The 27,048-nt window shown below is 42.8% G+C and overlaps 2 protein-coding genes across 6 annotated transcripts in view; one reads left to right on the forward strand and one right to left on the reverse strand.

Moving 5' to 3' along the window:
* Positions 1-27,048, forward strand: part of LCA5L (lebercilin LCA5 like) — a 280,078-nt gene that overhangs the window by 67,976 nt on the left and 185,054 nt on the right. The window lies entirely within an intron of this gene.
* Positions 1-27,048, reverse strand: part of B3GALT5 (beta-1,3-galactosyltransferase 5) — a 47,864-nt gene that overhangs the window by 14,163 nt on the left and 6,653 nt on the right. Inside the window, exons 2-6 of one of the 5 annotated variants that reach the window (XM_072740544.1) lie at positions 17,417-17,530; positions 16,848-17,066; positions 15,370-15,457; positions 1,006-1,165; positions 646-809 (exon numbers count right to left, since the gene is read on the reverse strand). In XM_072740544.1, the coding sequence (XP_072596645.1) occupies positions 646-681 (36 nt within the window). In that variant the 5' untranslated portion in view covers positions 682-809; positions 1,006-1,165; positions 15,370-15,457; positions 16,848-17,066; positions 17,417-17,530. Of the gene's footprint in view, positions 1-645; positions 810-1,005; positions 1,166-15,369; positions 15,458-15,939; positions 16,699-16,728; positions 17,067-17,416; positions 17,531-27,048 lie in introns of those variants that run through there. The other 4 variants (XM_072740543.1, XM_072740542.1, XM_072740545.1 and 1 more) reach the window with 4 other exon arrangements.

A 27,048-nucleotide genomic window follows, 5' to 3' on the forward strand; every position in this document is an offset into this window, starting at 1 on the left:
ACTGCATACAGGGGTGGAGGGCTGTGATTCAACAGTGCACATGGTGCCCGACAGCGTCATTCACTCCACAGCATGAGATCGGAGCACAGGGCTCCAGGCCAGCCTGCCCTTCACCCCTGGGAGTCTCAGATTACTCCTCTGAAATATGGGGCTAGGTCCCTTCAGCCTTGCCCAAACCTGACTCCATAAGCTAGAGATATTGCAAGACTGGAAGCCCTGTGCTCATCTGCATTCTTCTCTGATCAAACCAAGCCCCGTTTTATCACACCCAGGAAGAAGCAAGACCAATGTTCTGATCTGTACACTCACCCCCCTTATTTGTGGGAATCACTTACAAGATCCCCAGCAGATGCCTGAAGTCAAGCATATACCTTATAGATACTGTTTTCTCCCATACATGCATTCCTATGAGAACTTTTAGTTTTTAAGTTGGGCCCAGTAAGAGATTCACGACAATCAAGAGATTCATTAGTTATTGGATAACTAATGAATAACTAATAATAACTAATAATAAATAACTAATAATAAAACTAATAACTAATAATAAAATAGAACAATTAAATTATAACAATAAACTGTAATAAAAGTCACACGAATGTGGTCTCTCTCTCTCTCTCTCAAAATTCCTTATTGTACTGTACTCACCCTTGTTGTGAGGACGTCAAATGATAAAATGCCCATGTGGTGAGATGAAGTGAGGTGGGTGGCGCAGGCGTGAGACGTCGCGTTAGGCTACTCCTGACCTGACAATAGGTCAGAATGGGGACCATCTGCTTCTGGACCGCAGGTGAACCACAGGTGACTGAAACCTTAGAACACAAAGCTTCAGATAAGGTGGGAATTCCATACCGTGGAACACTGTCCCTGCTAGCAGTGCTTATTTTATTTGAGGGGTTGCTTCTTTAAATCTCCTGGTTCTTCCATTATGCGCCCACACATCTCTGTCATTCTCAGCAAATCCAGGACTATGTTAATGTTATAAAATTAAGAAAGCAAATAACTCACTTTCTCCTGGCTCTGATGAACCTCTAGTTTGGAAGCTAAACCACAAGGTAGATTCCAAGAGGAAACTTGCCAAAGAGCTGTCAGCAAATGCCGCTGGACACTGTCCAGTTCTGGATTCACTTCATTTACCCAAAATGATGATTCCCTTTCTCAAGAGTCACTATAAGGAAAAAAAACAAAAAGAACAGAACCATTCAAATCAGCCATGCCTCACCAGCAGCACCTCACCGTTGGCTTTGCCAGCATGTTGCAGACCTATGTCACCACCTACCCAGGTGACCTTGAGGAGCATTTGGGTCCCACTCTAGTCCCACTTTTCTCTTCTGCAAAATGGGTGCAATCAAGACAATTCCACCACATGGTGCACCTGTTAACAACAATAACAGCATGCAAATATTCGAGAAGTCTGTCAGGCTTGATGTGCTAGGACAGCACCCAGAGCTCTGGAAGGGGAACCGGCGGATTCATAGGTCAGCCTCAGTCTAATGTCTTGTGCCAATAATTGACCTTCCTACATAACAGTCTGTGGCTAACGCCTACAGAATTTAACACAGGGAAGAGATCCACCAGTTCTCAACTTACCATCCCGGTCTTCAAAATGTCATCCTGGGAGGAGCTCAGAGGGGCCATCAGGAGAAAAAAAAAACAACTAAGTGGAGGAAAGAAAGCTGATGGCAAAATAGGAACTTGAAATTTCATTCAGTTAGAATTGTTCCAAATACATTCACCACAAAAGTTGTGGAACAGTGATGGAAACTTCCAGGACCAGCTAACTCTCTGGAGGCCAACTTAGTCTGGCTCTGTTCTTCATGACCCCAAGAAGGTCTTGTCCAGCTGGAGCCCCACCTATTTCAGAGAAGTCACTGTGGGAGGCAAATGGATGGCAAGAATGCGTCTGAGCCACGCCTTGCAGGTTGCTGAGAATTCTATTTCCTTCTTCCTTATTTGTGGGAATATTTACAGGGCTAGGATGTGTGGTTTATTCTGGCTGAGGAAGGGGTAAGGGGAATCAAATTGCATTTACCACCACAACAGATTTTTAAAAGAAACATAAAAATCAAGTCAAGAGAAATATAATGATATTTCTCTATTTTGCTTCCTTTCTCAGATAAGTTTGCTCTTCTTCAGTAGATCGCCTCACCAGTAAACCTTAAAATCTCATTCCCGTAGGGCACCTTTTCTCAGGATCCTTCACATGGATCTCAATCCCCAGGGATGGATGCTCAGCTCACTGACTGTATTGGTCTCTCATTAGACACCAAACAGCATCTATGAGACAGAGCAAGTGGCATGGCCCAACCGGCCAAAGCTCCCTGGGGTCATTTATTTTCATGTGCAGTTGGAACACACTTCCTACCTGAGTGATGTGACCAAGAAGTTATACCTCATTTCCCCATTTACACCTTTGATTGAGGCTCTATGTTGTACTACAAGGCCCCCCTGAAGGGGCTTTGGGAAGGGCACCTAGCATCAATAAGGAACGGAGTGTAGAACAGTACATTTTAGAAAAGGAAATATTGGGGATCCCTGGGTGGCTCAGCAGTTTAGTGCCTGCCTTTGGCCCAGGGCGTGATCCTGGAGTCCCAGGATCAAGCCCCACATCAGGCTCCCTGCATGGGGTCTGTTTCTCCCTCTGCCTGTGTCTCTGCCTCTCTCTCTCTCTCTCCTTCTCTCTCTTTCTCTGTCTCTCATGAATATATAAATAAAATCTTTTTTAAAAAAAGAAAGAAAGAAAGAAAGAAAAGGAAGTATTTATCCCCCAGATTCTGTCCCTCAAAGTTTGGCTAAGAGGCAGGAACCCTTAGCATATAAAGCAGCTCTATGGACATAGCCATGAATAGGCAACTATCTCTGCTATGGAAGCCCCATCTTCACAACACACCTGGCCAGCCTGTGTAGCCTACCCACCCAATCAGGAATGGAACAACAGTTTATTTAGCAGATTCTGGATACCAGGCTTTGCTCTTCCAATCTACAGGCAATAGACACAGACACAGAGCCTCGGAACCGGAGTAGATAAGTACTGTGCATGAATTATAGATCAAGGCAAGCCAGAGGTGGCAGGCCCCTTCTTATCTCTCCTCTGCCTCCCCGCCCTCCCCAGGATCCTGTGCAGGTGTTACTTCAGTTCTAGGCTGGGGTCACTGTGTGCCCCTTCTGGGCCAGAGTGCCCAGAGGGCCAGAAGCATGCCGTCCTAATACTCGAGGCTGTGCATAGATTAGACACTGGGCACTTTAGAATTACAGTGGAATAGCACAAAGCTAGGGGCTGTCTGTGGGGAGCCTGGAAGTCAGTGTCTTAACTCCATCAAACAGAGGGTCCCTTCCCAGGCCAGGTGGGTAGGACTCCTGACCTAAGGCTACAGGGCCTAAAGTCAAAGGGATTAGAAGTCCACATCCCCAAGGGCTAGAAAGCCAAAGTCAGTTTGCAAAGTTAAGTTTAATGAGGCTGGGGGGAAAGGGGTGGGGCGGTGGCAGGGACAGGAGAAAACATCCTGGATCTGAAAAAAGGATGATGAATGTAACCTCATAAAATACCATCAGGAGACTTCAAAAGCAAGCCACAGAAAGGGAGAACATATGTGCCATACATATATCTGAAAAAGGACTATCAGTCAGAATACATTGAGAACTTCTATAGATCAATGAGGAAAGCACAAAAACAAAACAAAAAAAAAAAAACCCACAATCTTAAAAATTGAGTTGTAATTCTCCAAAGAAGACATACAAATGGCCAATAGACACATAAAAAATGCTCAACATCACTTGGCATCAGGGACATACAAATCAAAACCACAATGAGATACCACTTCAGAACGTCAGAACAGCTAAAATTAACGTTAGGAAATGACAGATGTTGCCAAGGATGCAAAGAAAGAGGAAGCCTCTTACACTGCTGGTGGGAATGCAAGCTGGTGCAGCCACTCTGGAAAACAGCATAGAAGTTCCTCAAACCTAAAAATAGAGCTACCTTATGACCCAGCAATTGCACTACTAGGTATTTACCCAAAATATACAAACACAGTGATCCAAAGGGAGACCTGCAACCCAATCTTTATAGCACCAATGTCCACAGTAACCAAAGTATGGAAAGAGTCCAGATGCCCATCAACAGATGAATGGATAAAGAAGATGTGGTATTACACACACACACACACAACGGACTACTATTCAGCCATCAAAAAATAAAATCTTACCATTTTCAATGATGTGGATGGAACTATAGGTTATTATGCTAAGCTAAATAAGTCAGTCAGAAAAAGACAATTATATGATTTCACTCATATTTGGAATTTAAGAAACAAAGCAGAAGATTAAAGAGGAAGGGAGGGAAAAATAAAATCAGAGAGGGAGACAAACCATAAGAGACTCTTTAACTCTAGGAAACAAACTGAGGGTCACTGTAGAGAAGGTGGGGGGGGGAATGGGGTAACTGAGTGACGGGCATGAAGGAGGGCACGTGATGAGATGAACACTGGGTGTTATATACAACTGATGAATCACTAAACTCTATCCCTGAAACTAATAATTCACTATATGTTCAAAGTAATTGAATTTAAATTAAAAATAAAATGACTTGTGAACAGATATTTCACAAAAGAAGATATTTAAATGGCCAAAACCCAAGAAAAGACATCACTAATCATCAGGGAAATGCAAATAAAGCCACAATGAAGAACCACTGCCACGCATGAAGATGACTAAAAGGAAGTGAGATGTTGGAAAGCCCTATTTATTTGGCAGCATCTACTGTGGGGAAAGCTATATGATCTGACTCAGCACACCACACCTGAGCTCACACCCAACAGAAATGATGTGTGGCCAAGAACATGCAGAGCACATTGCTGCCCATAATAACCAAAACCTGTGCTCTCTGTCTGGGTCCAACCAAGAGAGAGAAAGCACACAGTAATTCAAAGGGATCACTATAAAGTTCCTCTACAGAGAAAGGGGAACCCTCTTACACTGTTGGTGGGAACGCAAGCTGGCGCAGCCACTCTGGAAAACAGTGTGGAGATTCCTCAGAAAAGTTGAAAATAGAGCTACTCTACCACCCAGCAATTACACTACTGGGTATTTACCCCAAAGGTACAAATGAATCACCCCTTTGGTGATCCAAAGGGGCACCTGCACCCCAATGTTTATAGCAGAAATGCCCACAATAGCCAAATTGTGGAAAGAGCTCACCAACACATAAATGGATAAAGATGTGGTCTATATATACAATGGACTACTACTCAGCCATCAAAAAAATGAAATTTTGCCATTTGTAATGATGTGGATGGAACTAGAGGATATTATGCTAAGTGAAATAAGTCAACCAGAGAAAGATAATTATCATATGATCTCACTCACATGTGGAATTTAAGAAACAAAACAGAATCATAGGGAAAGAGAGGGAAAAATGAGACAAATGAAACCAAAGAGGGAGACAAATCATAAGAGACTCTTTATCATAGGAAACAAACTGAGGGTTGCTGGAGGGGAGGGAGTGGGGATTGGAGTAACTGAGTGATGGGCATGAAGGAGGGCACCGGATGGGATGAGCACTGGGTGTTATATAAGACTAATGAATCACTGAACTCTACCTCTGAAACGATTAATACATTGTATGTTATTTAGTTGAATTTAAATAAAATTTAAAAAAATAATCATTCCTCTAACAAGGGATCTGAGTGATGACCAATTATCAATAAACAAAGAGATCTCTAAGAACAGAGGAACAGCAGATATAAGGAGCAGCACTGCCTCTGGTGCTTAAGATGAAAACTCAAGGAAAGTCCCAAAATCCAGGCCAGAAACGCAGACCTCTGTGACGAGGACACAGTCTGGTCCACTGACGGGAGAGAAGTCACTATGGGCCCAGAGCCATTTTCAAGATTAGTCAAAAAAAAAAAAAGAGCGACTTCGGAGCCAAGAGGCAATACATTAATAAATGACATGAATGTATACAAGAAATTTCCATCAATAGTAGAGTGGGTCAATGAAATGTTACATAGCCGTTAAAAAATACAAACTTTTGATATACCCACTATGTATTAATCTGACAGATGTTATGTTGAATGAAAGCAGCCAGACATGAAAGAGTATGTTCTTCATGATTCCATTGATAAGAAGTTCAAAACCTGGCAAAATGTATCAATGATAATAGAAGTCAGAATAGAAATTAGGTTTGGTGGAGGGATTATTAACCAGGAAAGGGCCCAACTACCCTTCTGGAGAGTTGGCCATATTTTATTTTTGATCTGGATGGTGGTTACATATGTAAAAATTCATTGAGCCGTACTACCAAGATTTGTGTACTTTGCTGTATGTTATTCACATTAATAGTTTCTTTTTTAAAGATTTTATTTATTTATTCATGAGACACAGAAAGAGAGGGAGAGAGAGAGAGAGACGCAGAGACACAGGCAGAGGGAGAAGCAGGCTCCATGCCAGGAGCCCGAGGTGGGACTCGATCCTGGAACTCCAGGACCACGCCCTGGGCCGAAGGCAGGCGCTAAACCACTGAGCCACCCAGGGATCGCCCACGTTAATAGTTTTGAATAATTTCCAATAAAAATAAATCTCTGAAAAGGTGATATCTTCTGTAAAATAGGCTGAATTGATTTACCACAAGTCTGATTTTTTTCATAGTGCATTTCATGGGCCAGTGCATCACATCACAAAAACATTTTGTGTCTGGGTCTTAATTTATAATGATGACTGAATAACAACCCAAACAAGTCAATGTTATTGAAAGAAAAACATCAATGTTGGGGCACCTGGGTGCTCAGTGGCTGAGCGTCTGTCTTCGGCTCGGGTCGTGATCCCAAGATCCTGGGATTGAGTCCTGCATAGGGCTCCCGACGGGGAGCCTACCTCTCCCTCTGCCTGTGTCTCTGCCTCTCTGTGTGTGTGTCTCATGAATAAATAAATTAAATTTAAAAAAAAAAGAAAGAACACATCAATGTTACTTATAGTTCTCTTAGAAACAAGAGACCTGGCTTGTCATGCTGGGCCATAGGAGGGTCACGAGTTTTGGTCAGGAAACAGAAACAAGAGCAACAGACAGGTCCAGGTCATGGCTTTTATTGAGTATTTTTATGGAAAAGGTGACACATGGCAGGTGAACAGATGAGGACAGGCTAGTTTGAGTAATTCTGGCAACTGGCTGTCATGTGGCCCCTAGGTACCTGGTACCTGACCCTGGGACCATTAAGGCAGAGGAATCACGTCTCCTGTGGAAATAGGACCAGAGGAAGTGTGGCTCTGGATGGCTTCGTTTGCATATTAAACACCAGGTCCTAACTGGACCCTTTCTTATTTCTAAGAATGGGCTCACCCTGGGAGGGACAGTCCCTCCCCAGACAGAAATAAGGTGTCGAAACATAATATATAGAAAATTATTAAGAACAGGATTAATACGACTCTGGGAAACAAAGTCTGGGACTAGCTTTTTCTGAAAACTCTAAAATGTTGATGTCTACTTTACCATTATCAGTTGGCCAGATAAGGAAGACAGTCCCCCCACCCCCTATCTAAGAGCAAGGTTTCTACGATGATTCTGCAATATTGCATTCATGGTCAAATCAGTACCTACCCCACTTTCTGTTGGAAGCCAGCTCAAGAGGCTACAGAGCAGATTTTAGAAGACTCTTTTTGTTAACTTCTGGTAGCCTGCTGGGATGGAAAGATGGGGGAATTTGGAAAAAGATCTTGTTCACATTTGGCTCTGTCAACACAGTGGTATAAATTGGCACCAGGGTACTTCTGCGCAGCAGACCTGTGTCTTTGTCTCCAATTGAGATCATAATGTCTGCCCCACAGTGTGGCTGGAAAAGCACTATATGCAGGACAATAATTATTTCTGTCCTGGTTCTAATCAAAGTGTGCCTTTTGGTAGTATCGATGCATAATTCGACTCTTCTCTTCAAGCTCCATCTTGCTAGAGGTATTTGGCCCAGTTCCTGGTCACAGACAAGTGGGTCATAGACACCCCATGTGCTGTCCACGGGGTGACCCAAACCCAAAGAAGAGTGGACAGAGTGGTCTAGAAGGTGCCTGAAGAGCCTTACTCTTGGCTGGCTGCTCCCAAACATATAGGATTACCAAGGACATCAACGATGTTGAAATACATTTATCAAAAATCATTTTTAAAGTGTGCCAGAGTAATATATGCCCCTCCTTATGACTGGATCTCACACCAACTTCTGGCTACGGGTCCGACAACTATCTTAATTTTTAAGATAGCAAGAGCTGTGCCCCTGTTTGGAAATGTCTACAACTCTTATCATGTGATGTGAAAATATTGGTGATTTCTTTCAGAGACAAAGTCACAGGTTCTACTGTGTGTGGATCAGTGTCTGTTATGGGCTGATTTGTGTCCCCCTCAAATTGGTGTCCTGGAGACCTAACCCCTAGTCTCTCAGAATATGACCCCATTTGGAGATAGGGTCTTTACCAAGTTACAATAAGGTCATTAGGGTGGGCCATAATCCAGTTATGACTGGTGTCCTTATGAAAAAGGGGTATTGGGCAGCCCCGGTGGCTCAGCAGTTTAGTGCCTGCCTTCAGCCCAGGGCCTGATCCTGGAGACCCAGGATCGAGTCCCACGTCAGGCTCCCTGCATGGAGCCTGCTTCTCCCTCTGCCTGTGTCTCTGCCCCTCTCTCTCTCTCTCTCTCTGTATCTCTCATTAATAAATAATTTTTTAAAAAATTCTTCCAAAAAAAGGGGGTATTTAGACACAGACACACAGGGAGAATGTCATGGGAAGATGTAGGCAGAGATTGGGTGATGCTTCTACAAGCCTAGGAAAGTCAAGACGGCAGGCACACACCAGAAGCCAGGAGAGGGGCCTGGAGCAGGTTCTCCCTCACAGCCTCGGAAGGAACCAACCCTGCCCACACCTTGATCTCAGACTTCCAGCCTCCAGAGCTGTGAGACAATACATTTCCATTGTTTTAAGCCACCCACCTGGGCTACACTGTTACGGCAGCCCCAGGAAACCAATATGGTGCCCACATTCATGATGGAAGAAAGTGCTACATCTCAGTTGGAGGTTTGTGAAAATAAGAACGTAGGGTTTTTTCCCATCGTAGATGTTGGATCCCAGGTAATTAGTTCTCCTCTGGTCCTCAGGGTCCCACGCAACCCGTGGCAGACAGGCTCACACCCCCGAGTGACGAGGGTCACACTCAGAACTACAGCAGTGTGGCACCTGGAGGGAAGCCAGGACAGTGGAAGTGGGAAGCACCGGGGGAGATGGGCGGCCCCCACATTACCAGTCACTCTGAGAAGGTTCTCATGCCCATGGTTGTTTCTCTCTGGTCTTGCTATCTGGCACGGCCACAGCTGTCCCAGGGCCAGGAGGTCAGGCTGAGGTCGAGCAGTGTGGAACATCTGCGAGCTGCACCCTTTCACCACTTTTTTGGATAAAGTGTACTTTTCAACTATATTTTCTAAATGGTGATAGTGGCTCACAATGTTAAAATTGTTTCCTATTTAATAAAATGAACCATAACTCTATTTCAGCCCTGCTCCCATTTACAAACTGTTTCACCACCTACCTGGCTCCTGCAGTGGCTCAGCAGAGGCCCACCAGGAGGAGGCGGTGGCCGTGGACTCTCCCACCAGCCGCCCACCCGCCGTGGGGCATCTGCGAGCCAGTGGCCCAGGCCTGCACACGCAGGTGTTCAGAGAGGGCTCCTCTCTGGTGAGAAGGGCACTCAAGTGTCCCATCCCAGTGCAGAACGGTATCTCTCTGCCTTTTCACATCATCTCATGAGCCCAGCCAGAAGCTGTGAACAGAAACCCCATTTATCATCCGCCTCTCACTGGGCAGTGGCTGCGGGCCAGCATGGCCTCGGGGGGCATCCTGTGCCTGTCTTTCCAGGCTGATCAATGAAGGCAGGACCCTATCCTGTTGGAAGCACTCTCGGCATAGCCCATGGCTGTCACAAGGGAGTGAGCACTGTGTCCTCACCCCAGGCCCTTTTGCTGCCTCAGCCTCCCGAGAGGCTCCCCTGTGGCAGGTAGGGGTCCAGGCTCCATGAAGAAGACAGACCTGGAAGGCCTTAGGGCCCACAGCACGAGCAGAACAACAGCTAACAGAGTGTGAGAGGAACCCTCTCCTGACCAGGCTCCCGTCAGGGTCCTCCTATTCCTTTCCCAGTGAGATCTCAACCTTCAGACATCCGCCCAATTTTAGCTAGGACCCTGCTAGGTTGGTTTGGCCAGAACCTGACCCCTGATGTTTCCTCCCAGGAATCTCTCAAGGGCTTCCCCCACCCCAGCACCACCACCCCCATCGCTCTGCTCCTCAGCTGTACTTCCTACTTGTCTGTGCTCTGTTGGGAGTTGAAGCCAGCTCTATCCCAGGGTCTCTCCTCCACTGCAATAGTTCCAGACTAAAATCTGGTTTGCTGCTTTATCTGTTGTACAGCTCTGGTTTTTCTTTGACAGGGCAGAGGAGAGAACAGAGGTATGCAGGAGTTGGGATGCTGGACAGAGGCAGGGAATCTGGAAAGGCCTAGTGGGTTCCATAAACAGGATGATGCACACTGGGAGGGCAGCTGGATTCCAGGTAGGGCTGGCTCCAGGTCTGGCCTTTTCTGAGGACGCCACGGAGCCCATAGTCCTTCACTAGGCTTATTCACTGAGGAGTCTGGGGTCCGATGGGGCCTCCCTCTCCTACTCATAGTACGACAGAGAGGCCTCCCACTAACTTCGATTATAGCTGCTCCAATCTGAGGAGCTAGAACACACGGTTCATACCAATGATCACTGGTCCCAGAGTTGATGAATTTAGAGTCTTAGGGAGGCATTTTCAGGATTGACATTTTAGGCAACCAAATACCACAGATCGGGTGGCTTGAACAACAGACATTTCTCACTCAGAGCTCTGGAGGCGGAAGTCGGAGATCAGGCTGCCAGCATGGTTGGGTTCTGGTGAGAGCCACCCTCTTGGCTCACAAAAGCCAATTTCTCACTGTGTCCCCACATGGCAGAGGGAGGAGGAAAGAGGATGAAAAGAGGGAGGGAAGGAGAGAGGGAATGTGCACAAGGGCTCTCTTGTGTTTTGGGTCTCCTCTTTACAAACACGCTAATCCCACCACACAGAACCCACACTCATGACCTCATCTAAATTTAATTATCTCCCCAAAGCCTCACCTCCAAATGCCACCACATACATCTGAATCTGGAGGGAGGTATGGTTCAGTCCATAGCAGGGATAATCTCCAGACATTTACTGAGCACCTACACTATGTGAAAGGCAGGGTGCTGGTCACTGTGAGTAGTCCTGGGGTCTCCTCCGACTCCCTGGGTCATCTTCAGTTACATGAACTTACTACCCAGAGGCAAGGGTTAGCCTCCCAGGCTTTCTGCTGTGCTTCCCAGTGGGAAGCACCATTTCTAGACCCTCTAGACTCATTCTCTTCTAACACAGACATGATAACCGCACCTGGCCTGGTGACTTGGGCTCTGAAAAAGAGAGGTGGAGACATAAATGTGCTTTGGGGGAAGGGGGGCCGTTCAGAGGCACTCCTGCAATCCCCTTGCTCTGCAATCTACCCCCTGCTGAAGCTTTCTCTATTAAGAAAAAAAATGCTTAACTTGCAGCTCTCAAACCTTCAAAACCTGAAAGCACAACTCAAGGTTTTTAAAATCCAGATTTCTTTAAACCTCCACAGCATTCTTTTCTCAATGGCCCAAATAACACTCAACAATCATACAGGACAGTTTTATCCGCAGTGTCAGAAGGAACAACAACAGCAAAATGGTGACCGTAGATTTAGGAAGGCCAATCTACAGTGGGCTTTTTAAATAAATAAATAAATAAATAAGCAAGCTTTGGATCATTTCAGTAAGCTAAGACCTGGGACTTTTCTTCTAAACAAAAATTAAACAAAACAAATTAATAACATAGCAGAAAGGATACAGCAGAATGTTATTAATGGGGTTGCTGATTATTCTGTGCAATCAACTATGTCAAAAAAATCCAGAAAATTTGGAAAAGCTCTTTGATTGCCTGGGTCTGATGAAATATAGGAAGGATAGCATTTTTTAACAGCATATAAAACACTCTGAAAACAAATACAAGAGATTTCTCTCAAGGAGCAGCTTCTCCCCAATTATTCCTCATGCGTGTGGCCCAAATGGTAGAGCCATAGACTCTAGGCTGCTTGAGGGCCCTTCCTCCAGAATTCTAGAGGGACAGGAATTCGGCACGCAAACCATAGAACAGGAAAAGGAAGAAAAATAATTCAAACCAGTGAGTGTGAACATTCTGGAAATATGGCCTGCCCCGATTCCAGTTTACACGAAGTGCCCCAAACAAGAAGCAATGGAAGCAACAGACAGCGTTCGGGCTGGACTTGAGCTGCATGCAATGTGTCTTTATGGCTTAAAATTTCATTTCTCCACTAACATGTTTAGCTGATCTTTCAGATGAGGACTCAAAGAGCTACTTATCAATCAGCCCATGCCCTGCACAATCTGTTCCGATCGACCTCCACGCCTCTACCCTCAGGCCACACCTGTTCCCTTCAGCCCCATGAACAGACCTGTTTCTTCCCTTCTGTGCAAATGGCTCTCCCGCTGTGCTTTCTGGCTTTCTCCACCTGTGACCCCCGACCTCCACCCCTGCCATGCCATTTCTGCTCAGCTAACTCTAGCTCACCCCTGACCCTGACCAATTCCTCAGCAAAGCCATTCCTTCATTTACTACTCATGGCACCCCCATATGGTATTTAAGCAATTTCATTAATGAAATTTATTTCATTTTTTTTTATTTTTTGTGCAAACTTTGGCTAGCATTCCCACTGCTTGATAACCCCAGCACAGAGTAAGAACCATCTTCCACGTTTTTGACCATTGTAGCGCCTGCCAACACACAATATTTGCCACATACGACCCCAAAGGAAAGTTCTGAATGAATCAGTGAGAAGATGCCCATGTCTCCGAAAGCCAAATCATGCTTTTTTGCAACATGGAGACATTTTCTTACCTGGAAACAAACCTTCACTTTATAGGGCATCTCCTTGGGATGAAATTTTTTTCACCAAATATTTCAGTGCCTTAGGTATTTTTGTTTTATGTGCATTTTGTAAGACTTCAATTATTTCCCAGAAGAAATAGAACCTGGCTTCCTTCAATTATTTCCCAGAAGAAATAGAACCTGGCTTCCTTCAACAGAAGAAGAAATACTGAGATTTTCACCCCCTACTGCTCACACTGAGGAGGCTGAGGGGGTCACCAGCAGCAGCGTGTGGAGCGTCGTTAGGGGGTTCAGACATAACTTCACATGCTTTCTCATGGAAGGAAACAAAAGCTGTGCTGAGAAGAAAGACGGGAACTAATAGCACATTTGTCACATTAATTTGCCTACTGGTCCTGGGAGGTAGTCAGATGCGTAGGAGGATGCAAGATAATTTTCATTGAGAAAACAGCGCATATACACAATAATAAACCATGGCTCTCCAGACGCAAAAGTCAAGAGCATTACACAACTTGCCAACATGGCAGTAAGGACTCTCCAATGCAACTGACCCTCCACCGAACACCCTCCTGACCCAAACACCTTCAATCTCCAAGGCACACGAAGGTCGCCCTCAACCTGCTACTTCCTCTGATTATGGGAAAACTTTCTTTCCATGGATTTTGTCACTCACGGCTACCTCTCAACCCTGACAGACGACAGGGAAGAAGAAGACGACAAAAATCTATCAATGAGCAAAAAGCTGAATCCAAGCATCAGCAGTTGGGTCAGGACAGGCAGGCCCACCCTTGAGGCTTCTACTATTGGTAATGCCACTGTGACCATTTGTCTTCTGCTAGGATGCCCTTTGGACCATGGTCCTTTGATTTCACTGCAGGAGGTGGAGCCGAAGATTCTGGTTTTACAGTGGATGCTCTGTAACCAGGAGGGCAATTTCTACCTCAAGGTGATGAACTACGTTCTTAGGCCTGTCGTTTTATTCCTACACAATGATCAGATAACTTCCTCCAGCATATCTTACTTGCTGATTATCTTCTGGAAGGATTCCACTGATAACCCACGATGAGGAAATGAACTTTGTTTTTCTAATAGAAATACGATAAAACTTCCTGACTTTGCTTGCTGGGCTCAAGATTACTTGGCCTGGCCTGAAGCAGATGCCTCTGCCCAGGCTCTGGCAAAATTTTGAGGCCATGGCACTTGGAAAAGAATCTCATAGATGAAGGAAGATGAAGTCCCCCTTTTCATGATTCAAGCACTGACACCTACACAGTCGCCAAGAGACTTCACTCAACCTTCCAGGACTGTTCAACCCAGACTTTCATTTACAAATATGAGCCATGAAGGGTAAACCAGTCGCTATTTGAGAGAAATTAGCACATGGAAGGGAGATTGGGCAAATATCTTAGTAGTCTTCTTAAGAAAGCAAAATTTTTCCTTGACATGCTAGAAACAAATTTCACAATTACCATTTGTATATAAATATCACCTGGTTACAAATACTCTTACCAATTCAAGACATCTCCATAGCAGAGAAAGTGAATGTCAGTATACAAAATAACTATTTCACTAGTTGAAAACTGACCTTTTCTCAAAATAGTGAACTTGAGAAAACCTTACTGCAGTGGTGACAAGTAACGCTGAGTCACACCTACTTTTTAGGATTCCCTATTACCAAGGGACCAAGGTGCAAGACAGCTGGTCAAGGCAAAGTCTCATGCCCCTCATGTGATGCACAGAGCCATTTGTCTACATCTGCTTCCTGCTCAAGGCGAATCATGGCAACCACTGCCCTGCTCTCTGACTTAAATCACTCAGCTTCTATAGTCACATCCTACTGAGAATCTTTGGAACAGGAATGATGGAATATGGAGCTGCTCTGCTACACCCCCCAGAGCTCCAGGTACCTCAAGGCCTAACGCAGTGGTTAAGAAATAGTAGGAGGCATACAAATATTTGGTGAATAAATGATCTGAAGTGACTACCTGGGCAGAGTCTATGACCATAAAACAAAAAGACTCCTCTTTCACTAAGCTCCAATGCTCAGCTCATTTCTATCTCTCCAGGTGTATCCACACTTAGACCTCCATCCCCATCTGTGTTCTGGGATTCAGGCTTCAGGTCTGGGGGAACTTTGAATTTTGTCCTCATCACTTCTAATGACAATAAATAATAATGAGCAATGCAAATGGTGGTGGTTTTTCTCTTAAGATGACAATCACTGCCTCTGTGGGCTTCTGCTCTAAGTATGACTATAAAACAAAAATTCACTCCAAAAAAAATGTTTAAAGAACCTTCTTTCAATCACCAGACATCTTCTGTCAGCCTCTTGTTTTCTTTCCCTTCCAAATCAAGCTTCAGAAATAAACAGTTTATACTCACCCCTTGTACTGCTTCATCCACCAATTAATTAATTAATCTTCAATCCACTGCAACCTGCTTCCACTCCCACTGCTTATCTGAATGCACTCTGCAAAGATGACCAACAGTCTGGTTTGAGTCAGGAAAGACTTAGATTGGGGATACTTATAACCTATTTCTCTACCCTGATCTACCAAGAATATTGCCTTTACCAGCCTGTTCCTTACACAGAGTTTGGGCAGAAGATGAGGGAAGAATTGAGAAATGCTCGAAATGGTAAAGAGTGACTAGAGGAACAGAATAGAATCAACATGGAAAAAATAAAAATTAAAAATTAAAAAAAAAGAATCAACATGGAGGATAAGAAGTTCTAGTGTAAAAGAAGGAGCGGCAGGGGCTAGATCAGAGAAACATTTCAAAAATTTAGGGAAAGGGAACAAGGGAACTCAGAAAGTGACAGATACAGAGTGGGAGTAACAAGGATTGAAAATTTTGCCAGCCATTGTGAATGCAATCATCTTTGGTGTGTCCTTTCAAAGATCTCAGTAAAGGTTCAAATTGCCTTTTGGATATCAAACTGGTGATACATACATATCAGAAAAGACTTTGAAAGTATAATGTCAAGACTGAGCCACAGGGCACATCGGCTTTTTTGGCTTTATCTTCCATGACCTCCTGTGATGTCAGGTGCTTCTGTCCAAGCTTTTCTTCTTGTAACTTCCATACTCTTCGGCTTCTATGGGGTACCATCATCTCTACTCCAACCTCCCTGATTTTTCTCTGTGGCTCTCCTTTGTTGACTCCTTTTCTTCATCCTGCCCCTAAAATTCAGGTGTGCCCCTGACCCTCTCTTCTGTTTGACACAACCCCGCTTATCCACTCCCATGGCTATACATAAAATAATCCCCAAAGCCATACTGTCCTTCACACTTTTTGTCTAACTCCAAATCCAACTACAACTGGGCGTCTCACAGACATCTCAAGTCCCACTCTTCTGAAACGGAAGTGCCTTGGAATCCACTCAGTGACACCAGCACCAGAGCCATGGCCATTTACATAGTTTTATCTCACAGACTCTAGACTTAACCACCTGCACTCTAGCCTCCATGCTATCAATCAGAAGAACATTCCCCAAACCAAAAGTCCAATAGCATTGCTTTTCAGTGGCAATCCATCACAGCGCACCCTACACCTCTACCACAAAATGGCTTGAAGTTCCGTGAATGTACCATTTTGTCTCACACAGTCTATCTAATAAAGTCCTTTGAATCCCTTCACGTCCAGCTCAAACTTTTCCCCTACAGAGAAGGAAGCTTGATCACTTCCCAGTGAAGAGGCTTGACCAATTCCCTTCTCAGCACCACAGTTCCTTGTACCTACCTTTACTATAACTCTGCCAACCACGGCTATTTTTTTAAATAGCTCTCTCCAACTTTAAGCGATTTGAGACAAGAAAAAAATTTTCATATTTATTTAAATCTCAAGATCTCATAACACACCTTTGACATAATAGATGCTCAGTAAATATTCACTGAACATGTAAATATTTACTCTTATGAGTTGGACTGTGTTTCTCTCTGCCAAATTCATATGCTGAAGTCCTAACCCCCAGGACCTCAGAATATGACCTTGTTTAGAAGTAGGGTCATTGCAAATGTAAAAAGATGCAGTCAGGCCAGGGTAGGATAGGCCCTTAATCTAGTATGACTGGTGCCCCTCTGAAAAGAAATACGGACACACACACACAGAGAGAGAGAGAGAGAGAGAGAGAGAAAACACCATGTAAGATGAAGGCAGAGATCAGGGTGATGCTTCCCAAGCCAAGGAACATCAAGGACTGACATCAAACCACCAGAAAGTGGTGGAAAGGCCTGGAGCAGATTCTCTCTTCTGGCCCTCAGACCCCACCCTCCACAACGTGACCTCGGACTTCTGGTCTCCAGAGTGTGAGGCAATAAACCTCTCTTGTTTAAGCCCTGTAGCCTGTGGTACCTTGTTAATGCAGCCCTAGGACACCTATACATTTACTAAGGAATAAATGGATAAAATGACTCAAAGCCATTATTACCTGAATATCTGCAGTGTGCTTTTAGCGTGCTTTGCCAAGCAGCAAACACAATAGCAGTGTCAGACAGAGTTCCGCCCACGAGCAAGGAGTCCTGTCAGCGTGTTCCTCCTCTCTCTGTGAAGACATTGAAAGGGAAAATGGTTTTTTCCACATAATTTTTCCCCACTAGATGTTGTTTCTGTTTGGAGAAAACTCAACAGGGAGGAATAGTTATCAAAGACAAATGGTTACATTAAAAAAGACTTAAAAAAATAAAAATAAAAAAATAAAAAAGACTCAAGAACAGCTCGGTGGAGGGTCTCCGTCCATTCAGCTGTGTCCTGCCCTTCCTTTGGTATTTGTGCCTCATCCTGCCTCCTGGGCGCCCCCTTTCCTCCTCGGGCCCCCTCTAGGCAATCACAGCTCTTCAGTGCATCTATGAAAACCATGTTCCCAGAGACAGAAAAAGAAAATGCTAACATGCAAACATCATCTCTAGTCAAATGCCACTCACCCCCTCGTGTCTTTTGATTCTTCTCCTTGAAAACCCAGCATGGATGCCATGGATCAATAGGAGAGGCCAGAAATGTGTGAAAGAGAAATTTCACTGACCTAAATCACCCATGCTCAAATGCTGACTGAGTCACCGTCATGTGTGTGTGTCGGGGAGTGTGGCTAAGATTGTCACAGGGAATATTAACAGAACCAGGACCCAGATGCTCAGGAAATCCCCCCTGTGACACCTGAGTTTCTTGTGGGATCTGCTTCCAGTTCGCTCACATTCCCTGTGCTCCAAATCTGGCTGAAAGTACATAGCTTTCCCTAAAGATAACTCTGGCAGGAAAACCACAGATTTTAATGTGAAATGATTCACAGTGAAAATATGACACTTTTTTAAAGTTCATTAAAATTGTTAAACATTGGTGGGTTTGTTAGAGAGTCGTCCTGTTCCACTTAACAACACCTCCTCATTTTTTCACTGGTATCTGGCTCTGGGTGCTGGTTGTTACACAACGAGTAGGGACTACTTTTCTATAAAAAAACCAAAACTGCCCCCAAGAGTTTTATTGAGAATATATATTCTATTTTAATAATAAAGAGAAACAAAACACATCAGTTAGAGAAACAGGAACTCAAATTTTGAATAAAATAAGTGAATTACAGGATTTTCAAATCCTACTCATTTTCATTTTAAACCAGTATTTCCATTATTACAACTACATGTACTTCTGAATAGCAATGCAACTGTATACAGACTTAAGAGGAAAACAGTAGGTTATCATCCTAACCATAAAGCAATAAAGGAATTAACATTAAGTTTAATCAAGATTATACTTAGAAATAAAGAAAATTGACTAAGAGGTCAAAGGAGAAATTAAATGTGTAATAACAAATTACTATAAAATGAAACAAACGAGACCACCACACATCATTCCTTAGGATGTGTTCAAAGTTGCTTTCAGAAGCAAACGCATAGCCTTAAGCATTTTCATTATTTAAGAAAAGAAAATTTTTAAAAACTAAGCTCTAGGGCAGCCCCAGTGGCCCAGCGGTTTAGCGCCGCCTTCAGTCCAGGGTGTGATCCTGGAGACCCAGGATCGAGTCCCACATGTCAGGCTTCCTGCATGGAACCTGCTTCTCCCTCTGCCTGTGTCTCTGCCTCTCTCTCTCTCTCTCTCTCTCTCTCTCTCTCTCTCTGTCATGAATAAATAAATAAAATCTTAAAAAAAAAAAACTAAGCTCTCAAAGAATTTAGAAAACAAAAATTACAGAAAAGAGCAGGGATGATAAAACCAAAAGCAGTATTGAATTAATTCAAATATTAAAACAAAATATTACTAAGAAATATGCACATATCCTCTCTTTAAAATCGACTAAGCCCTTGTATATCCAATAAAGGGAAAGGTGGCAGAAAAAAAATACAATGAAAAATGAGAAAATAATCAAGATGTTGAGAGTCCTATGTTTGGAACCCAGGGAACGTCAAATCTTAAGTCAACCACTTGCTAGTTATGAGACTCTGAGGATATTTACCTTACTAAGGCTCCATTTTCTCTATATATGAGAAATGCAAAACTTGTAAAATTAGAAAGTAGTGCTAACTACTTCCTAAAGTTTTTGTGAAAAGCGAGTAAATACTTCACAGTTCCCAAGAACTGGTAAGCACTCAGGCAACACTCTAGATCATTCCTAAGGCTTATATGATGCTAGTTTGTTTGATTCATAAATCCCTACAATCTCATCTTAACTTTTCCCAGAATATAATCATTTGATGTAGTCCACTGTACATGATGACATTTGCAATTCCATCTTCAAAATAATGCAATCCATAGAAATTGGTAAAAGTACAAATTCTTCCATTTGAAGTAGAATCCACATGGTTGTTAATGAGCTGGTGAGGGGGCAGCTGATGTGCAATGACCTGACAAGAGTCAAATGTCCTCCAAAACATATGTCCCTACAGCACAGTTGTGTGCTGCAAGAAGCCTCCTACTAAAATGTAGAGAACTGACCTGTTTAGATCTGACTGCATAAAGCAAAGATTAAAATGGCAAGAGTGAGACAATGTCTGGGAACAGAATAATGAAGAGCGAAGAAGAGAATTTAGAAAACATGAGTCAGGAGGGGGGAAATGGAGGTAGAAAGGGTTCAACTGGATACATAGGAGAAAAACCACATTAATGTCCCAACACTGGCTAACAAGAACAACTCCTGCATGCCAGCAACTGTTCTGAGTGCTTTTCATATGATTACTCACAAGTTGTCCCCACACATTTACAAGATGGGCTCCAATGTTCTTTTTGAGAGGAAACCCGTAGAAGTCACCAGCCTGGGTTGTGGAGTGAGTTAATGGTCAAAGTCAGCATCTACAGCCAAGCTAAGGTGCCCCAGGGCCCACAGTCCTCAGTCCTACATCTGCTTCTCACTCCCCTTCTCAGAGCCACAGAGAGTGCCCCAGGGACCAAAGATATCTAAAGAAGGAAGGGCCATCATCAGTGTCAATCCTATAGAAGACTGTGGGGTCAGAAGCTTCCAAACTTCCACAATGCAGCTTCAGTGGAGTAACTGTGGCTAAAATCAGGCAGCAAATGCCAATCCTTCAGGAAGAAAAGGAAGGCAATGGGGGAAGGGAGCTTAAACAAAACTACCCATACCAGAAGCCAACAGCTAAAGAGATGAGGGTCCAAAACATGGATGGGAAGGAATGGAACCAGTTGGTCCAACCAGAAAACAGGACAAGCAAGATGGTGATAAATGATGGTTGATGGAGAAATACAACGAAAGCACAGCAGAAAAGAAATTAATGCTGCCAACGTCTTTCCCAGAAGTAAGGTTTAGGACAGTAAGAGTCTTATCTGTTAACATCATCAAAACTACAAAACTTATCAAAACTTAGCATCAACAACAACAAAAACTGATCAAAAATCCGGCAATGGACTTGAATAGGCAGTCCCCCACAAAAGATATTCAGATGGACGACAGATGCATGAAAAGATGCTCAGACATCACTCATTATCAGGGAAATGCAAATCAAAACCACAATGAGATACCACTTCATACCTGCTAGGATGGCTATCACAAAAATAAATTTTAAAGAATTAACAAGTTTGGCAAGCTTGTGGAGAAACTGGAGCCCACTTTTGTGCAATGCTGGTGGGAATGTAAAAATGATGCAGGACTCTGGGAAACAGTATGGCAATTCCTCAAAGAATGAAACATGGAATTACTATAAGGTACAGTAACCCCACTTCTGGGTACCATCTAAAAAAGAAAGCAGGGGATCCCTGGGTGGCACAGTGGTTTGGCCCAGGGCGTGATCCTGGAGACCCGGGATCGAATCCCACATCGGGCTCCCAGCACATGGAGCCTGCTTCTCCCTCTGCCTGTGTCTCTGCCTCTCTCTCTCTCTGTGTGTGACTATCATAAATAAATAAAAATTAAAAAAAAATAAAATAAAAAATAAAAAAGAAAGCAGGGGAAAAAAATTAAAAAAAAAAAAGAAAAAAGAAAGCAGGGACTTAAAAAAGTTATTTGTACACCCATGTTCATGAACAGCAGCATTCACAACAGTCTGAAGGTGAAAACAACCCAAAAGTCCATTAAGAGATGAATGGATAAAGAAAATGTGGTCTATCCAGACAGTGGAATGGTTCTCAGCCTTAAAAGGAAGTGCTTTCTGATACTTGCTACAAACATGAATGAACCTTGAGGACACATCGCTAAATGAAATAAGCCCATCATAAAAGGACAGACACTGTACGATTCCATTTATAAGAGGTCCCTAGCATAGTCAGATGTATAGAATTAGAAAGTAGAATGGTGGTCGCCAGGGCCAGGGGGACTGTGGGTTTCCTTTTGGCATGATAAAGGTGTTCTGCAACTAGACATTAGGGATGGTAGGAAAATACTGCAAATGTACTAACTGTCATGGAATTGTAACTAATGTGGCCAACAAAATTTATGTATATTTTACCACCATAGTAAAAAGAAAACAAGGGGTTCATTGAATTGCAAGTTTTGTGAGTAAAATTTATATTGGTATTGAACTCTGGTAAAAACTGTTCATAAAATCTCAAAAAAGGAAAAAAAAGAATTAAGGTTGAAGGGAAACCAAGATCAGAGCTAGAGGGGATATGGAGGCCTTTCTATCACTGTAGGGCAAGTTTTCCCAAACCGTGTCCACCAGACACCAAGAGGACCTGTGTGTGTTTGGGGGCAATGCTTAGGGGTGGGAGAGAAGTTGATTGCAAGTTGGGGGACCACTGGATTAAACAAAATTAGGCTTCTTCACTGCAAGACTTTTTGGAAACCTTACGAAGTTAACGTTCAGAGTAAATTTCAAAAAGAGGTTTCATAGGCAGGTAGCCCAAATTTCTTTGATCTCAGAACAGTTTGTGAGGAACACATCCCACAGACTAATGAAGAAACCAAACGGATAAAAAGATTGACCAAGTGGGGTTATAGCTGGGTCAACAGCAGGAGAGGTGGGTCAGCAGGTGAGAGCCACAGACTCTATGAATCTGAGTAAGTAGGAACCAGCCACATGAAAAATCCCTTTCCGGGATGCCTGGGTGGCTTAGGGGTTGGGTGCCTGCCTTCGGCTCAGGTCGTGGTCCTGGGATCCGGGATCGAGTCCCACATCAGGCTCCCTGTGAGGAGCTTGCTTCTCCCTCTGCCTGTGTCTCTGCCTCTGTCTCTCTGTCTCTCTCTCTCTCTCTCTCGGTGTCTCTCATGAATAAATAAATAAAATATTTTTTTAAAAATGCCATTCCAACCTCATAATTCAGCTTCTCTAACCATTTAAACCTCCCCTATTATGCTTGGCATTTTCAGTCTTCATTAGCCTGAAAAAGCTCCTCCACATCTTACCTAATGGAATCACGTGCGCAAACCACCTTGCTTTGGCATGCCACACTGTGCTGCAGATGACCCAAAAAAGAGATTCAATGAGACAAGTGTTAATAGCATGTGTTAGAAGTCAGGAAAGAGTGCCCATCAGTCAATGGACATTGTAGACATAAGTGCTACAATGTAGCTTATGCTACAGGAAGCATAAGTCTGTCAAAGAATAATGGAGATGATTACTCACTTTGCATATAGTTTAGTTATTTTTCATATAAATTATTTTCTCCCTTGGGAGAGTCAGCTGGCAAAGTGACTCTTAGAAACAAAACGATGATTCACAAGAGAGTCAGTATGGAAAGAAAAAACTACAGTCCTAGATGATAAATCTTACTTGCTCATTTTGGCGGGTCACCTGATTAGTTAATAACTAGCAAAGAGGGAAATTCGGCATTGTGTCCTTGAGAAAGCCAAATAAGTATCAAAAAATTTCAATTTCAATTATTTATGGGTTCTCCAGGAAACTCTGAGAGTGCACTAAGGAGCACTGGTGACGGGCTGTACCTATGGCATGTTGACCACCATCCTTCCACTTATTTGCTTCTTTCAAATTTCTCAGTTCCTTAATCCATGTCTAACTATAATAGGCACGTGTTTCTCTCCAAAGCTATCAAACACCTGGGCACTATGCCAGGCTTCATACAAAACTGGGGCACTGGGTGGCTCAGTCAGTTAAGCATCTGCCTTCAGCTCAGGTCATGATCCCAGAGTCCTGGAACTAAGCCCCTTATCTGGCTCCCTGTTCAGTAGGGAGCCTGCTTCTGTCTCACCATATGCAAGCCCCCCTGCCTGTACTCTCTTGCTCTCTCTCTCTCTCTCTCTCTCAAATAAAATAAATCTTTGAAAAGAATAAGAACTAGGATACTGAATGCCCACTCTGACCTGCTCATTGGTTGAATAATGTTATCAACTAATATTGCTTAAATGTGTAATAGGCTATCAAGACATTTGTTTCTCTATTTTGTCCACACTAACATAAAACAGTAAGTTCAAACTGGCCACAAATAGACAAGCAACATTCAAATGAAAAGCACAACTCTTGGCATATTCCTTGAAAGTGGTAGCCGGGGAAAAACACTAATTCTGTAAAAAAAAAAAAAAAAAGCCAGAATTTGCATGTACATTTAACTGGGTGGTAAAATTAGTGGAAAGGTAAGGAACTGAAATTCATAAACATCTTATTTTTATTCAGCTCCCTTCCCAAGCCAGAGAAAAGTGAACAGAGGTATAAATAGGAAACCTCAAGGAAATGAGGGAAATGGCCCTCTAGAGTAAAATAAGGTCAAATCTCTATAGCTGCCTTTCCAACTTCCAAAGGGTGAAGAAAGGCCCAACAGAAAGAAGAATTATTACCACCCCCAAAGATAATTGCCTCCAATAGAGCCAGGACTTATCAAAAGTCAAAGGAGATGTAGCGGACAGGTTAAGAGGGTCAACTTAATACTGTAAGAGTTCCTGAAGAAAAGAATAAAGGGAATAGCTGAGAAGAAAAATGAGAAGAAATATCAGCTGAGAATCTTTCAGAATGCAAGATGGGAGTCCTCAAATCAAAACTGCAGCCTGAATACCCATCATGATAGATAAAGGTCAGTCTATACTTCAACACATCCTAGTGAAACTGCAGAACATCAAAGGCAAGTAGAAAGTCTCAAAGGCTACCAGAGAAAGACAAACTATCGACAAAAGCCTGACAATCAGATACACAGAAATCTCCCATGACTGTTAATATAAGTCAGAAGATAATGCAGTGTTACCTTCAAAACACCAGAGGGAAATAATTGCCCATCTCGAATTTTATACCTAGTTAAAATAACATGCAAGAGCGAAGTCATAATTAAAACATTTTCAAACACACAAATAGGAATTTTGTCACCATATAGCCTCGCTAAAAGAATTATTAATGGATGCACTTCAGCAAGCTATACAAACCCAGGCCTATATCAAGGAATACAGGACACAACAATGAGAAATTGACCAAATGTGTGGTTAAATTTAATTTATGTCTGTAACAATAACTAATTTTTCATTTTTAAAAAGTTAAAACCAAACACTAGGCAACATTTATAAAGGAGAGAGACCATTTGACAATTAAAGTTTACTAAGATCCTTGTCAAGACAGGGAGGTTGATAGAAATACTGAAAATCTTTAAATTATTTATGGTTAAAACACATGACTCAAAATTAAGGATGATCACTAAAAGAGTGGAAATACAGTATGTAGCTTGAAAACCAACACAGGGTTGGGACTGCGAACCCAACAAAGTTTACTTATTCAACAGGAAACAAATAATAAAGATAACTAAAGAATAAACTTAGCAAAGAGAAAACACAGGAGATAATAAAATTACTTCAGAAATCATAAATAGATTAAATTCACTTATTCAAAAACAGAATTTATCAGATTGCCACAAAAAAAAATCTGTCCATGAGCAGATTCAAATGACATACCCTACGTAAAGATACAAAGCCAAGCAGGAAAGAATTAAGAATTAAGGTCAGAGGAAGCCCTAGTGCAGCCACGTGAAGCAGAAGAGAATTCAGGCCAAAAGCATCCATACAACACAGCAGCTCACCATGTGATTTTATGATATGATTTGTGTTTAGAAGCAACACTATTTTTTTAAGATTTTATTTATTTATTAATCATGAGAGACAGAGAGAGAGAGAGAGAGAGAGAGAGAGAGAGAGGCAGAGACCCAGGCAGAGGGAGAAGCAGGCTCCATGCAGAGAGCCCGATGGGACTCAATCCCGAGTCTCCAGGATCACACCCGGGGCCAAAGGCGGTGCTAAACCACTGAGCCACCCGGGCCGCCCTAGAAGCAACACTATTAATAATTTTATTTTCTTTTAGTGTGGCCATCTGAAGTTGAGAATTTTTCTGTTTCCTATAATAGCTTGCACAATGAAAGGGTTGCTTTTTGTTGTTCCCTGAAAATTTAGTGAATTTCATCTCTAAATCTTTCTAGGGTTATTGTCTTTTAGGATGGGATCAGGTATAATTCTGATTATATATTCAGTGTGTTTCGGACGCCTGGGCGGCTCAGCAGTTTGGTGCCTGCCTTTGGCCCAGGGAGTGGCCCTGGAGTCTCGGGATGGAGTCCCACGTCCGGCTCCCTGCGTGGAGCCTGCTTCTCCCACTGCCTGTGTCTCTGCCTCCCTCTCTCTCTCTCTCTCTCTCTCTGTCTCTCATGAATAAAAAAATAAAATTTTTAAAATAATAAATAAATAAATAAATAAATTCAGTGTGTTTCATTGTTATTTTTTATTCAGGATCTAGTTCTTCTTCAGTGAACTTTGTTATTTGCTATTTTTACAAAATGATCTATGTTTTGAAAGGTAACAGCATGAAGTTCTTTTTAATATTCTATTACGATTTAAAATTGTCATTTCTCGGGGCACCTGGCTGGCTCAGTCATTTGACCATCGACTCTTGATTTCGACTCAGGTCATGATCTCAGGGTCATGTCAGGCTTCATGCTCAGCAGGGGGTCTGTCTGAGATCCTCTCTCCCTCTCCCTTTGCCCCTTCTTCCTTTGCTCATGCTTGCTCTCTCTCTCTCAAAAAAAAAAAAAAAATTAAAAATAAAAGTGTTGTCTCTCCATGGTTGTGCACCTTATTTATTTTTAATACAATTTATTTATGCTCTTTTCTCTTTTTCGTTAAATCTTGCTGGGCTTTATGTCCCTGGTTTTTCTAACAAATAGTTTTTGAGTCTGCAAACACTGCTGTCTGCTTTATTCTCTATTTCATTCATTGCTACTCGTATCCTCATTTTTCCTTTTCTAGCCTTTTAAAGGTTAACTTTGTCTTTTGTCTAACTTCTTGAATTACACACCTAATATATTTTAAATCCTAACTCAGTTGTATGTTTGAAATACTTCATAATTTGAAAAAAAATTTAATGCTTTCAAGCTACATTCTGAATTTGGAGGCAATCTAAAACCCAAGTGTACCCTGAAAGCAACTCTTCATACAATTACAGGATGCACAAAGAGAATCTAAACCCAGCAATCACAATTAGCCACGATTCCAGCTCCGCCTCCTTTGTACCCTCAGGCAACAGCAAAGCAGATAAAACATGATATCCAGAACACAAATTAAAGCTCCAAGCAGAAAACAAATAATTCTCAAATAAGGAGAAAAGCAACCAAGGATAATTCATTCACATTATATCTGAAGGTAGAGCAGAACCTGCCCTTCTTAAATATAATTGATGCAAAGAGAAACAGCAAACAGGCATAACACCACAG

The sequence above is a fragment of the Vulpes vulpes genome, chromosome 15, assembly GCF_048418805.1.
Source record: "Vulpes vulpes isolate BD-2025 chromosome 15, VulVul3, whole genome shotgun sequence".
NCBI classification, from domain to species: domain Eukaryota; kingdom Metazoa; phylum Chordata; class Mammalia; order Carnivora; family Canidae; genus Vulpes; species Vulpes vulpes.